Source organism: Lissotriton vulgaris, chromosome 8, assembly GCF_964263255.1.
Source record: "Lissotriton vulgaris chromosome 8, aLisVul1.2, whole genome shotgun sequence".
Taxonomy (NCBI): Eukaryota; Metazoa; Chordata; class Amphibia; order Caudata; family Salamandridae; genus Lissotriton; species Lissotriton vulgaris.
In genome coordinates, this window is record NC_141696.1 from 532586025 (window position 1) to 532598803 (window position 12779).

The window sequence follows — 12779 nt, forward strand, 5'->3', positions numbered from 1 at the left end:
GGTATCCCCAGTATGCGCCAGGGAGCTGCGTTGCGGACAGGTGTTCAGAGGCCACTCCCCGTTTTACACCTCACTGCAACGCAGTGATGCCAAATAAAAATGTACAATCCCCCCTCCCCCCCGAAGAAACATTAACAATGTTGTATGATGTTACCTAGGCAAAGCACATCTCAGTAGACAGTAATGTTATCTCTCACGATATGACATTGTAATCTATATACTCTGCCCAACAGTCGCCCTATAATAAAATATCAGCATGTCAGCAACATAAGAAACATGTATAGAGAATCAAATCTGATTAAATAACTTTGTTATATTTGTACTACCAAACCAAAGAAACATGCTTTTAGTGTTTGCCGTATTATCGTGTCATTTATTTATTCTATTGTATCCATCTTAATTAATTACTGATTTTTGATAATATGAAGACTTTTTCCTACCTATGCAACATTAGCCCTAACCTTATGCCATCTCATACTTGTACTCTATGTACTGAAATGAATTATTAATTCTTGATAATATGTACTTAACACTAGGTGCTCTGGGCTCTAACTTTCTAATTATCTAACAATTTGTTATTTTATATACATATTTTTTGGGCAAAAAAAACATTTTTGTAGAGAACTATTTATAAACTGTATTGTTGACTTATTGTTTATGGCACATGACACAAAGTAGTGAAAACACAGATGATATCGAACTCAATCATATTGATAGTTGGTTCCTATTTAATAGTCATAATATTCATTATGGAGTTTGATATGAACCTTTAATGATTTGAGTTTACTCACATGAAAGTTTCATCCTGTAAAGTGCTCCTCATTGCCCATGCAATCATGGATTTAAACAAATAGTCCTCACTCTTGTCCCACACGTACTGGAAGGAAGGAGAAAAAGAAAAAATATGAGTTGCAGGGCCCAATTTCGATGTTTGCAGGCATACAGCCAGATTGTGGCGGTGGCAACAGTTGGGAGAACACCGCAAAGCCGACGGCCTCCCGACCACTGCATCACAAGTTCACTGTGGGGCTGGCAGTGTGCAGGTGGCAGCAGCATGCTTGACTCAATGAGTGTGCCTGAAGGGAATGCCTTCCCACTGCAGTGCCTGCATCACGTTAGGCGCACTGTACCATGACAGTGCAGGCACAGGTGGGCACAACATGTGCCTCCAGCCACTATTCCCACTGGGCTGATTATGGTGGAGTCCTTGCCATGAAATGTTTGATGGGAAATAAGGTCATAATCCCCATGGTGGTGCCTATGACGGGACCACCTTCATACACCAGCTCTTTCCCCACTGCAGCTGCGGCGGGCCTTGAGATCCTGGTGGTGGTGGTGGTTTTGCGGCAGTATGACAACTGTCTCACCGCGTGCATCCTAATTCGGCAGTTGGACCACCAGGTACGTGGGCGGTGAGACCACCCGATTGCAATGATTGTTCCAGCACCGCCAAAGATGTAATCATGCCCTTAGATTCACCAGTGTTGTCTCTGCCCGAGGTTGATGATGCGCTCATAAGAGCATAAGATTTTTGGGCATTGTACAAAGAGGATAAAAAATACTGTCAGTTTCAAAGCATTATACAGGAAAGGTCTAATTCACAAAAGCCATTTGTACACATAAATTGCACTTAGGATTCAAAGTAGCTGGATTTACTGCTCCCAGACACTCAAAAAAGAGGATTTGGAACCATAAAACCACTTACTTCTGTGTACTTCTCTGACACAAGTGTGTAGAATTTTCCAGGAGTACACCCCACACAAGCGGTGGGCAGTGAATGGATAAAAGAGTGGTTTGCCTTGTAAATTTATGAGCATCCATAAACTGTACCCTGAGTACAGTCTGAATATTACTCCAATACCCCCTTACATGGTGGGAAGGGGAAATGATCACCCCCAACGTTTGAGGGGATATAGAGGAAAATATTTCCCTGTGGGAAAAAATGTTTACCCGGTGAAGAAAGAAGTATAACAAAAAAAAGTGTTCATATGTACGTCGAGCTACCTTTCAAAAGTGCAGCGTTGTATGATCGATACTTATAATGTTACCACATTAATGTGTAATAATGCACTGAATTACTGCTGAAGTAACACTCATTATTACTGTCTTTCTCTGCTGAAACTCCTAAGGAAACTTTAGTGATAGCCGAAGGTACTGCATTCTTGATGCTGAGTCCGCAGTAATCTCTTGTAATACTGTTGCTGTGTTTGTAAGTTGAGCCTGGGCAGCACATTTGCTGCTCTACGAGGCCTGCTATATTCAGGTATGAACTTGAAGCTCCACCCACATTTTTCATTGGTTTGTGTCATTGTTTACTGTAAACTGTGAGTTTTCATTGGTCTATAGACTTAGTAGTCCCTCTTGAGTGCCACCTTGTCTTATTTTGTAAACTCCCATGAGGACACCCGCGTTACGTTTGTTGTTACTCTGCAGACTTTAATTACAGCATCCAAGCACTATTTTCTCAAATAGCTTTTTCCTGCCTGCTGTTGCAGGCAGGAGGGGCATGCTCTCCCCTAATGTTTAAAAAAAAAATCTTTATAGCACGGGGGCCGAATGTATTTTCAATGCAATAGGTCTAGAATTTGCGAGAGTTTAAGCTATTGGCATTGTAAATGACAATGCCTTTTATTTATCTGTTTTAATAAGGAGAGGAGTTGGACTAACGGCTAGGGCGGTCCACCTCGAATCTAGGGAACTGGGTTCGAGTCTCAGCAATGACGCTTAACATCCTGTGATTCTGGGCAAATCACTTAATCTCCCCATGCCTAACAAAAATTAATGTGTCCTCATGTAATGCAACTGGTGCTATGTAAGCACTCTGATACCCGATTTGGGTCAAGTTCTGGCTATATAAAACACTGTAAAAAAAAAAAAACAACACGTAAATAAAAGGGATTTTCATTTACAATGCCAAAAGCGCAAAATCTCAGAAATGCAAGACCTATTGCATTGTAAATGCTTGTTTTGCTGCTGATAGCAGTTACACAAACTGTTACTAGACTTTCCTCTAAAGTCAGCAGTCTTGTATGGACTTCAAATCAACATCTAGCAGTGATCGGAATTACTGCGCCCACATTTCTTTTTAAACATTTGTGAAACTACAATATAAAGCATTTCTGTATTCACAGTTTTTAAAACGAAATTAAGTCTTGCATGAGGGAGAAGCTGCTTTGCATGGCTAATCCATAAAACAGAGCATGACAGAAAGAAAAAAAGATAGCATAAAAAAAGAAACAAAGCTATGCAAGGCTAGGTCTATTTGAAGAGCAAGATAAAGAAATATAAATCTGAGTGGGCAGAGGAAGGAACATTGTTGCGAGGTCTGTCATCTTCAAAGAGCAAATACATTTTTTTAAGGTTCTGGGCAAAAATTGCACTTGTTTTCAAGCAACATTGCTCACTGTCCTACTGGAAATGTAACAAGATCCTTACTGTCAGTAAAACATACTACAGCCTCGATGTACACTCAAGACGACTCTGGTAACAACAATGTGGCTGTACTTTTGCTGCTGACTGCAGAACACAGACCATTTTTTGCGGTTCTATAAAGCGAAATCCAGACCTAAGGGAATTAGAGCACATTAGAAGCAGAATAGGTTATGATTCTTTTTCTTTTAGGCACAGGGAGATTCAGTGATTTTTTTATAATCACTATGGGCCCGATTCACAGAATGAACTTAAGACTCAATCCTAAACTTACTACTATTTTGGTATTCACAGAATGCACTTACTACTTTTGGCATTCACAGAATGCACTTACTACTTTTGGTATTCAAAGAATGAACTTACTACTTTTGGTATTCACAGAAGTTAGGATTTTGTCTTAAGTCTGTCTTAAGTCTGTCTTAAGTTTGTCTTAAGTCTGTCTTAAGTCTGTCTTAAGACAAACTTAAGACAAAATCCTAACTTCTGTGAATACCAAAAGTAGTAAGTTCATTCTGTGAATGCCAAAAGTAGTAAGTGCATTCTGTGAATGCCAAAAGTAGTAAGTGCATTCTGTGAATACCAAAATAGTAGTAAATTTAGGATTGAGTCTTAAGTTCATTCTGTGAATCGGGCCCAGGGTGTTGAGGTGCGGGATTCGAACTTTGGGGGCAGATGTACAAAGCTTTTCTGAAATCGCAAACATACTGATTTCCAGAATTGGGCCATTTCCAACCGCAAAATATCTAATTTTAATGTACAAAAGGCAATTTGCGATTCAGAAACTTATTTCCGAATCGCAATTTGCATTTGACATTCAGCATTCGGAAGGGGCCTTTTTAGGGCATCCCTTCCAAATACTGATTCGCAGTAATATGTATTAATGTTTTGCGGCCAAATTCCAGTCGCAAAACATTAATACTTTACCACCAATTAAAAAATGGTGGGGTCCTATTCACCATGGGACCCCTTACCCTTTGAGAATTTAAAACAAATATAGTTTTTAAGATCAGACAGTGGTTCCACGAACCACTGACTACTCTTAAAACAAGAAAATTAAAAGTTTCATTTTCTTCTGATAAATGCATATCCTATTCCTTAATGGAAAAGGAGTTGCACAAAAAAAAGATTGCTTTATTGAAAAGCAATAACAGACATGGTGGTCTGCTGACCCCAGCAGGCCACAAGCTCTGTGATGGCTGTCATTCCTAATGGGTCGCAAATTGGGACCTACCTCATTAATATTAATGAGATTGGTCGATTTGCCACCCACAAGCAATCACAATGTTAGAATTCAAATGTTCATACATTAAGAATAGCATTTCCTAATTGCGATTTGGTCAGAGAAAATTGCAATTTGAAAATCATTATTCCTAATGTTAGTACATCTGGCCCTTGGCATTCCATTTCCAACATTAGCAGCGTTAACCACAAGTCACCCGCTATGAGTGGTCCCCCTGGAGTCAGATAAAGGCTTCAGTAACACAAGCGGTCCGAGAAGTAAGCACCTCTCTGCTGACTCCTTCTTCACATGTTGTAATGGGCTGATTTAAAGCACACAATATTTTTCATTTTAAAAAATGCACCTTTGGAAAACTTCAAAATAGCACATATCTTATGTGACTGACATTTTCACAGTGATGCTATTAGTCACCATCCAAGCTTGGACATTCTCATGCATCACTCCCAAGACCTGGCATTGCTTTCAAATTATTTTTTATTAGAGTATCTGACACACCTTTCAAAGTTCCTTAATGGCCAGGTTGTATTACATATAGACAAGAGAACCCAATTGGGTTGGTCAGGGACCTTGGGTACAAGTGATTTATATGAACAGTGGTCCCTCACAAGAAGGATAAGAGTGAAAGAATTAATATAGAAATACAATGAGATCTATATTCTGTTGTCCATCCGGACAAAGGTACTTTTAATATTTTATATATTTGCGAAGGAAACAAAACAATAAAGTGGGAGCACAAACCCAGTGACAATTGAAACAAGAAAAGAGGCTCAGGCATTTCTTAGCACTTGAAAAGGATCAATAAATTGGTCAAGCACAAATGAGGGCAAACACCATAGCACAATTCAATAATTCATATAACAGTGTTAAGGACTCAATGCCGCAGGGGGGACACGTACGATTGCCACACATGTCGTGCAACAAGCAGACAGCTGGTGGGAAGCCGCCGCTCACTGACCCTGTTCACCACCCGCTTTACAACTAACCACACGGGACGGCCGCAGCTCTCTCACTACACTAACGCGCTCCTAGCACATGCATAAGCAAGTTGAAGAGACATTGCTGCCACATGCGCCGTGGGTGCATGGAGCTACACTGAAACCGTAGGCACACTGGGACGTACCGATGTGCACGGTACTGTTTATTTTTGTTGAAAAGTTATTGGTTCACTTATAAATAAAATGTAAAATGAGACGTCATTTACAGTGATGGCCGAGTGCTAAAAGCGCATGTTATGTATAATTTACTCATGGCACGACACGCCGGACAATAAATAGACCTATGCATAATGCCCTCCCCTGTACACATCTGCCTCGACAATGCACAGATTTTTTTTTGCAGCCGGCCCGCAGGGTTGTAGGCTTTGCTATATGTACTGCACTTTTTGACCAATAATAAACGTCTCCAAAAAAAAAAAAAAAAAAAAAAAAAAAACAGTGTTAAGGACTCAACGACATTTCGATCTCATACAAAAGGAGTACTGGGATCATCTTTAGGACATAGACATATATGCCTGAGACTGATGCCTGTTAATGTAAGGAGAGGTGGGGTGGGGGGAAGAGGGGGTGGGGGGGATGGGGGAAGAGTTAGTTTCAGGAATTGAAGTTTAGGCCATAGGTGATCAAGGGCAGTCATGCAGACGTGCTGATGATTCCTGGGATATGTCTCTGTGTTCAGCAATGGGTCCTGCCCGTAAGGATGAAGGAGGTGAAAAGGGAGGTGAACATTTGGGGGCACTATTTCATGGGTAGGTCTAGCGTGGTCTTTATTGTGTTGTGCTAGGTGGAGTAGAGCTGAGGCGATAGAAGTAAAGGGTGTCTTTGTGGTGGCGAGCATCGTGAAAGAGGTATGTTTACCGCTTGCAGCAGAAGGGTATAGTCCCAAGGAGTACTGAAAATAACTAAGAAGGCAAGCGTGTGTCAACTACATAATCTACAATTGAGGAATGAATGAATTTAGCCGTGGTGCAGGTGTAACAGTCACAGTTATGTGTGGTATATAAAGAATGGTCTTACCACACTTGCGGTGCAATTCTTAAATAGAAACTGATAGAACCGTAACCTAAATTGGGCCACAATGTCAAGGATGACAATCCTATGGAAAAAAACTGAGAAAGTGCAATGAAATGATGAAATCGATACATGCAACAGACATCCAGACTTACCGATAGCAAAGAGCTGGGTGCTGTATGTAATACCTCGGCAACGACTGACCTGTGATCGATATGGAGACTGCTAATAGTAACAAGGGGAAGGGGTTCGGTGGCGGGAGTGATATTATGAAAGGCGGCACCGGTCACGTGAGAGTGGCGACGGTGCTGGGAGATCGGAGAGAGCAGTTAGAAAGGAGCGGCCAAATTGGAAGAGGAGGGAAGGTATAGGCATCAAGCTAGAGGTATAACAGTTTTCAAGCGCATGCACAATTAGTCATGATTTTTACAATTCCAACCTGGTATATTGCATCGCATCATTTGAATAATGATAACGATAATACATATGTCAGAATGAATTAATTAACCATTAGGATTTGCAAGCTGTTAGAGGGAGCGGCCATCTTGAAAGATATAGGCATAATGCTTCAAATGCACAGCAAATTATTGATTAAATGGATATTGTTTCAGTTCAGAAAAAGGTTCCACCACATCTTGTAAGAAATGACAATACTTACATCAGAAAGACTTTGGAAATTAAGGATTTGCTAAATCAGCTCAAAAATATAAATATAACACAATATAACATAGTGTACAGTTAAGAGTGAAATCATATGGATCCGTTAGTGAGCAAGCATAAAAGGACAAATGCTGTGCGTTGCCTGCGGTTAGAGTGGACAATAAAGTTGAGTAAAAATTAAATGGATAGTCTTTCAAATAACCACCTTTGAAAACTGCTGGGAAAACTCCATTAAAAAGCCAGGAACATATATAGGTGAACTTCCTGACATAGAGGTGGTAAAGTTCAAAAATGAAAAATAAAGAGTAACAAGGAAAAGGGATAAGCAGGGAACATGTTATTTGCTTACCCTGTTAACAATGAGAATGTATCAAGGGAGGTCCCATTCATCTATAGGCAGAGTCATTATTCACATAAGAAAGTGCTGCTCAGAGTATATGGTATGGTAGTAGTTTAACAGAGTGCCAGCAAAGTGGTCTAATCCTCCATCCGATTGAGTCCCCTGTGGAGGCTTCCAGTTTGTAAAATCCATTTGAATTCCTCTTTGTTCATTTATTGGCCAATGTCTGCGCCTCTCAGTGGAGGTGTATTGGGTGTCTTGTAACATAGGCAACTGTGATGTTGGCAGATTCGCATCATTACCTTCTTGGTGGTTTGCCCAATATAAATCATGTTACGGGGCAGAGGACAGCATACACAACATTTGTAGTATTACAGTTCGTAAATTGCTTCAATTGTATCTTTACATTGCCAAAAGTGAATTCTTTGCATTCACTTGCGAATTGACAAACCACACAGTTTACCACATTTTGAGTGTCCAGACAGAGGCTTCAAACCCGAATGGTCAGTCATTGAGTGTCATTGTTGATTTTTTTGTGGGTAGTGCTGCTCTAACAAGATGGTCTTTTATGTTTTTGTGAAATGCACAGAGGGGACTTTCTAGGTTCTGATTACCAGCCTTGAGAATCGGCCAGTTTTTGAGAATACATTTTCTCACAATGATAGAGACTGGTGGGAACATGGTAACACAGACCGCATGATTTTAGAGTTGTTTTGGCTTTAGGAGACAAGAGGGATTCTCTTGGGTAGTACCTTGCTCTTTTCAATGATCTACGTATTAGGTTGTGGGGATAACCCCTTGCCACCAGTTTGTCAGACAGAATGTCAGCCTCATAGAAGTAGTCTTCTTTGAATGAGCAGTTTCTCCTAATCCGGAGGAATTGGGAAAAGGGGAGCGAGTTGCGCAGGGCTCACAGGAGTGTCTTTCATACCTAAGTAGTGTGTTACTCACGGTAGGTGTTCTGTATAGGCAAGTAAAGGGTTCCCAGTCCCTATGTTTGGTATTAAGATCAAGGAAGGAGATTTCTGTCTTGTTCTGTGAGAGAGTGAATCTCAGGCCATTGCAATTGTTATTGAGCAAGTATAGAAACTGTAATAAGGTGTTTTCGGTGCCGTGTCAGATCAGAAAAATATCATCAATGTAACGTTTCCATATGGAAATGACAGAATAGAATGGGTAGGTGTCAAGATTTTGGTCGCTTCCAGGTTATCCATATAAAGTATGGAAAAATTGGGAGCGAAAAATTCTCCCATGGATGTCCCTTTGATTTGCTGATAGAATTGATCATCAAACAAGAAGACATTTTTGGTGAGACCTATCTTCAGTAGTTGTAGCATGAAAAGAGCTGGTACAGCATGTGGGCGGGGTCTAGAGTTCAGTATGTCCAGTAATCCTTCTGCCTGGGGGATGTTTGTGTAATCAGATTCTACATCTAGAGTACAGAGGAAGTCTGATACAGGATTAACTGGATGGTGCTCTATCTGGTCTATCATGTCCATGTTGTCTCTAATGTAGCACAAGGTCTTGGGTACAAAGACTTTGATAAACAAATCCATGAATTGCCCCTTGGGTTCAAGGATGGATCCACAGCCGGATACGATTGGGCGTCCAGGTGGAGTCTCACTGTTTTTGTGCATTTGTGGTAGTGTATAGAAAACCGGGGGTTTGGTATTTAAAAAGAGGTACTCCTTCTGGCTTACATATCCGATGGTTTTGGCTCGCCTGTGATGTTCAGGATGTTGTAGTTCAAGTGCGGGATTGGTCTGTAATTTGGGGTAGTGGTCAGTGTTTGATAGCTGTTGTATCTCAGTTTTGTAGATTCAATCTCTTGAATAATAACCCTGCCACCCTTATCAGCTGGTTTGATTATCACTGAATGGTTAGTCTTCAGGTCAGTGAGGGTCTTTTTCTCCTTTAGTGAGATATTGTAGGGGATGAACCATTGTGAGACCTCTAGTTTCGAGAGTTCATTGAGAACCACTTTCTCAAATGTGTGTATCTCAGTTGGAATACTGTTAGGGTCGCGAGAAGGTGGAGGGTGTTTGTAGAGTAGTGTTGGGCATGTTGGTCTGTATAGGGTTGGTGAGAAAGTAGAAAGTAGGCATGTAACCAGATCTTCCGAAAGGGACGTAAGAGTTCGGTCTGTAGGTCCAGGTAGTTGGGATGAGAAGTAGGTACAAAGGAGAGTCCCTTGCTCAGTAGTGATATTTCAGAGTCTGACTGAGAGAAGATGTGTGGACAGGTTAAAAATGGGGACTCTCTGTGGGTTGTTCATATTGGGAAGATGGTTCTGCCCCGTTACCATTGGTAAAATCTCTGGTGAGTCTGCCATTCGCCAGAGTGTTGAACCAGCGCTGTTGTCTTACTCGACCTTGCTTCGGGGGTTCGTCCTGACCACTCCCTAAAAAAGGCTGGTTTGGTGCTCTGGAGGGGTCACTTGTGCCCTCTCCCAGGTCAGAACTGTCAGACTATTCTACCTATGTGTCAGAGAAAGCGACCAAAGTGTTACGTTTGTTGAATCTGCCCCAGGTCATGTGTTCCAGGGGTTGGTGTAGTTCCTATTTAAGTAGAAATCTTTGTTTAGGTAAGGATATGTTCTTTCCAGTAAGATTTAATGTATTTTTTTTTACCTTGACCGTCTTTTTGTTCTGTTCTAGCCTGTGAAATGTGTCAACTGTTTTCTGGACCTGTTCCAGAAGTTTTTTGCATTTAGCTACAGGGCTGTTCTCCTTTATTTGTCTCTCTATATAGCTAATCTCCTGATCTAGTTCTGAAGTTTCGGTGGCTGTGTCTATTCCTATCACATCTAGTGCCTGGAACATTTGGTTCCAATAGAACTGAAATTGGTTATCTGTTAAAACTCTGGGGATATTTCTAACCTGTAGTCCTACCGGGATGATTTGTGCTTGACAAATGTATTGATCCTTTTCAAGCGCTGAGAAATGCCTGAGCCTTTTTTCTTGTTTTAATTTTCGCTAGGTTTGTGTTCCCACTTTATTGTTTTGTTTTCTTAGCACATATATAAAATATTAAAAGTACCTTTGTCCGGATAGACAACACAATATAGATATCATTGTATTTCTATATTAATTCTTCCACTTGTATCCTTCTTGTGAGGGACCACTGTTCATATTTTTAATGGCCAGATTACCAGCTCTGCATAGGTCCGACTTTAGGGTAAATTGATACATGAAGATATCGCAAAGTTAGTCAAACGTATTGCAAATTTCCCTGAACTGGATAGGTTGTCCAAACAAAAATGTATGAGTTAGACCTATGCCACATTTGGTGTATATAAAATTATAATTTCAGTTGCAATTTCTGTCTAAACTTTCTTCTTTGGTGAATGCTTACAGTTTGCCCTGATAAATGACTTGCTGCGTTGTAAAAGCATAATAACAAAATGTCAGAGTATTTCGGCTGTACTCAACCATCTGTCCAAATATGCTCTGATCTCCCCTCTAAAGCCTAAATAGAATTAGGGAAGCCTCAATGTTACTGCACCTTGAATAGATCACTTCTATCAAATATTGTTTTGGAGAAATTTGTTGAAAAGTCCACAATTTCTTTAAAACAAATACAACACCAAAAAAACCTCTGCGCAGTCTGGGACACTTTCAAATATGTACCTGTTGCATCATCTCAAAATATGGGCTTAAACTTTAAGTGCACAAAAACAAAATAAAAAATCTGTCATTTTGGAAATTTGCTTTTAACAGGGGAAGGATGTTGAAACTAGTAATTAAAATAATAGATTTGTACTGTGGCTAGCAGATTTTCTGTCCTTTGTGCAGGTGGAATTTCAATTTCTTCTAAGGCTGCTGTCGAAAATCCTCCAAACTTCAATTTGGCCATTGAAGCTTCGGACATTTCCGAACTGGTGTGGGTTGTGTGAGCCTTGAAAGGTGCGACTTAAATGGAGAGGAACTGCAGCGGAAAATTTACAAATATTTGACTATGCTGGAGGGCGTTCTACCAACAAATGTGGACAATACAAATGTGGCCTAAAGAGGTACTACACTGTCAATGGCCACATTGAAATCTAGTTAACATGCTGGAGAAAATAGCCTAGCAAACTGGGGCCCTATATTCACCTTTTCCTAAAAGTCTGCCACCATTCTGAAGGTATCTTTCCAGGGGTTTGCTCTGCGATAAATTTGTAGCGGCCAGTCAACCTAGATTAGGTGGCTGTTCTCTCACCATATCTGGCGGACAGTAATAGGATGATTATACCAGAATAGGTGCGGACTGTGACTCTCCCATTTACCATCTTCCTCTAAATTTGCCCATAAACTCTAAAATGTGTTTGCAAAAAAAATATCTAACCTATATCTTGAACCAGCCCCTTAGAAAATTGCCTTCAAAAAGAATGAAAACCATGAATATGGCGAGGAGCGTTTCAAGAAAAAAACAATTTCCTGCTCACACATAGTATCACGTTAAGATCCTGAGCAGGAAGAAACTGAATAAATAGTTAGCAATTATAGCACTTAGCAACATGGTGGCAGGGGCACTGAAGTTAGCATTCTAGCATATGCACTCCACTCAATATCTTAGGGGAATATTCTGTATCACAGAGGTCTGCCTTCCTTGTTGGGCGGGGCAAAGCAGCACAAGAGAGCTAGGCAGACACTTCTTTGGTCAAAAAAGGAACCCCTTTGGATTATTTTTTGTTCATCACACCATTCATACACAACTCATTCAAAAAGGAAGTTAATTTCCAGTGGACAAGAGGGATGTTAACACAAAAGAGATAACAAATCTAAAACAATACACACTTATTCATAGTTTAAAAACATATATTATGGTGCATACAATACATAATATTCAAATATCCTAGCTAGACAGTATGTTCAAGCCTTAGAGTAAGCACACACTAATATTTCTACATAAAAACACAGAAATACACGGGGACCTAAAAAAGGAAAAATTATTTCCTATTAATAAAGAAAACGAATAAACCATATAGGGATCAATAGTGACTGCTATGAATAATTAATGCATATACTAAAGTTTGATACAATTGTCACCACAGATTTTATACAGTTTTCTTATTCATCCATCGATGCGTTTCAGTGGGCACTAATTTTATGGCGAACACCTT

The 12779-nt window shown here is 40.3% G+C and overlaps 1 protein-coding gene across 1 annotated transcript in view; it reads right to left on the bottom strand.

The window, feature by feature from the left end:
• The window catches only part of CLTRN (collectrin, amino acid transport regulator), a 159218-nt gene that overhangs the window by 77215 nt on the left and 69224 nt on the right, over nucleotides 1–12779 (bottom strand). Inside the window, exon 3 of the mRNA XM_086934341.1 lies at nucleotides 792–877. Coding sequence (XP_086790467.1) covers nucleotides 792–877 — 86 coding nt within the window. The remainder of the gene's footprint in view (nucleotides 1–791; nucleotides 878–12779) is intronic.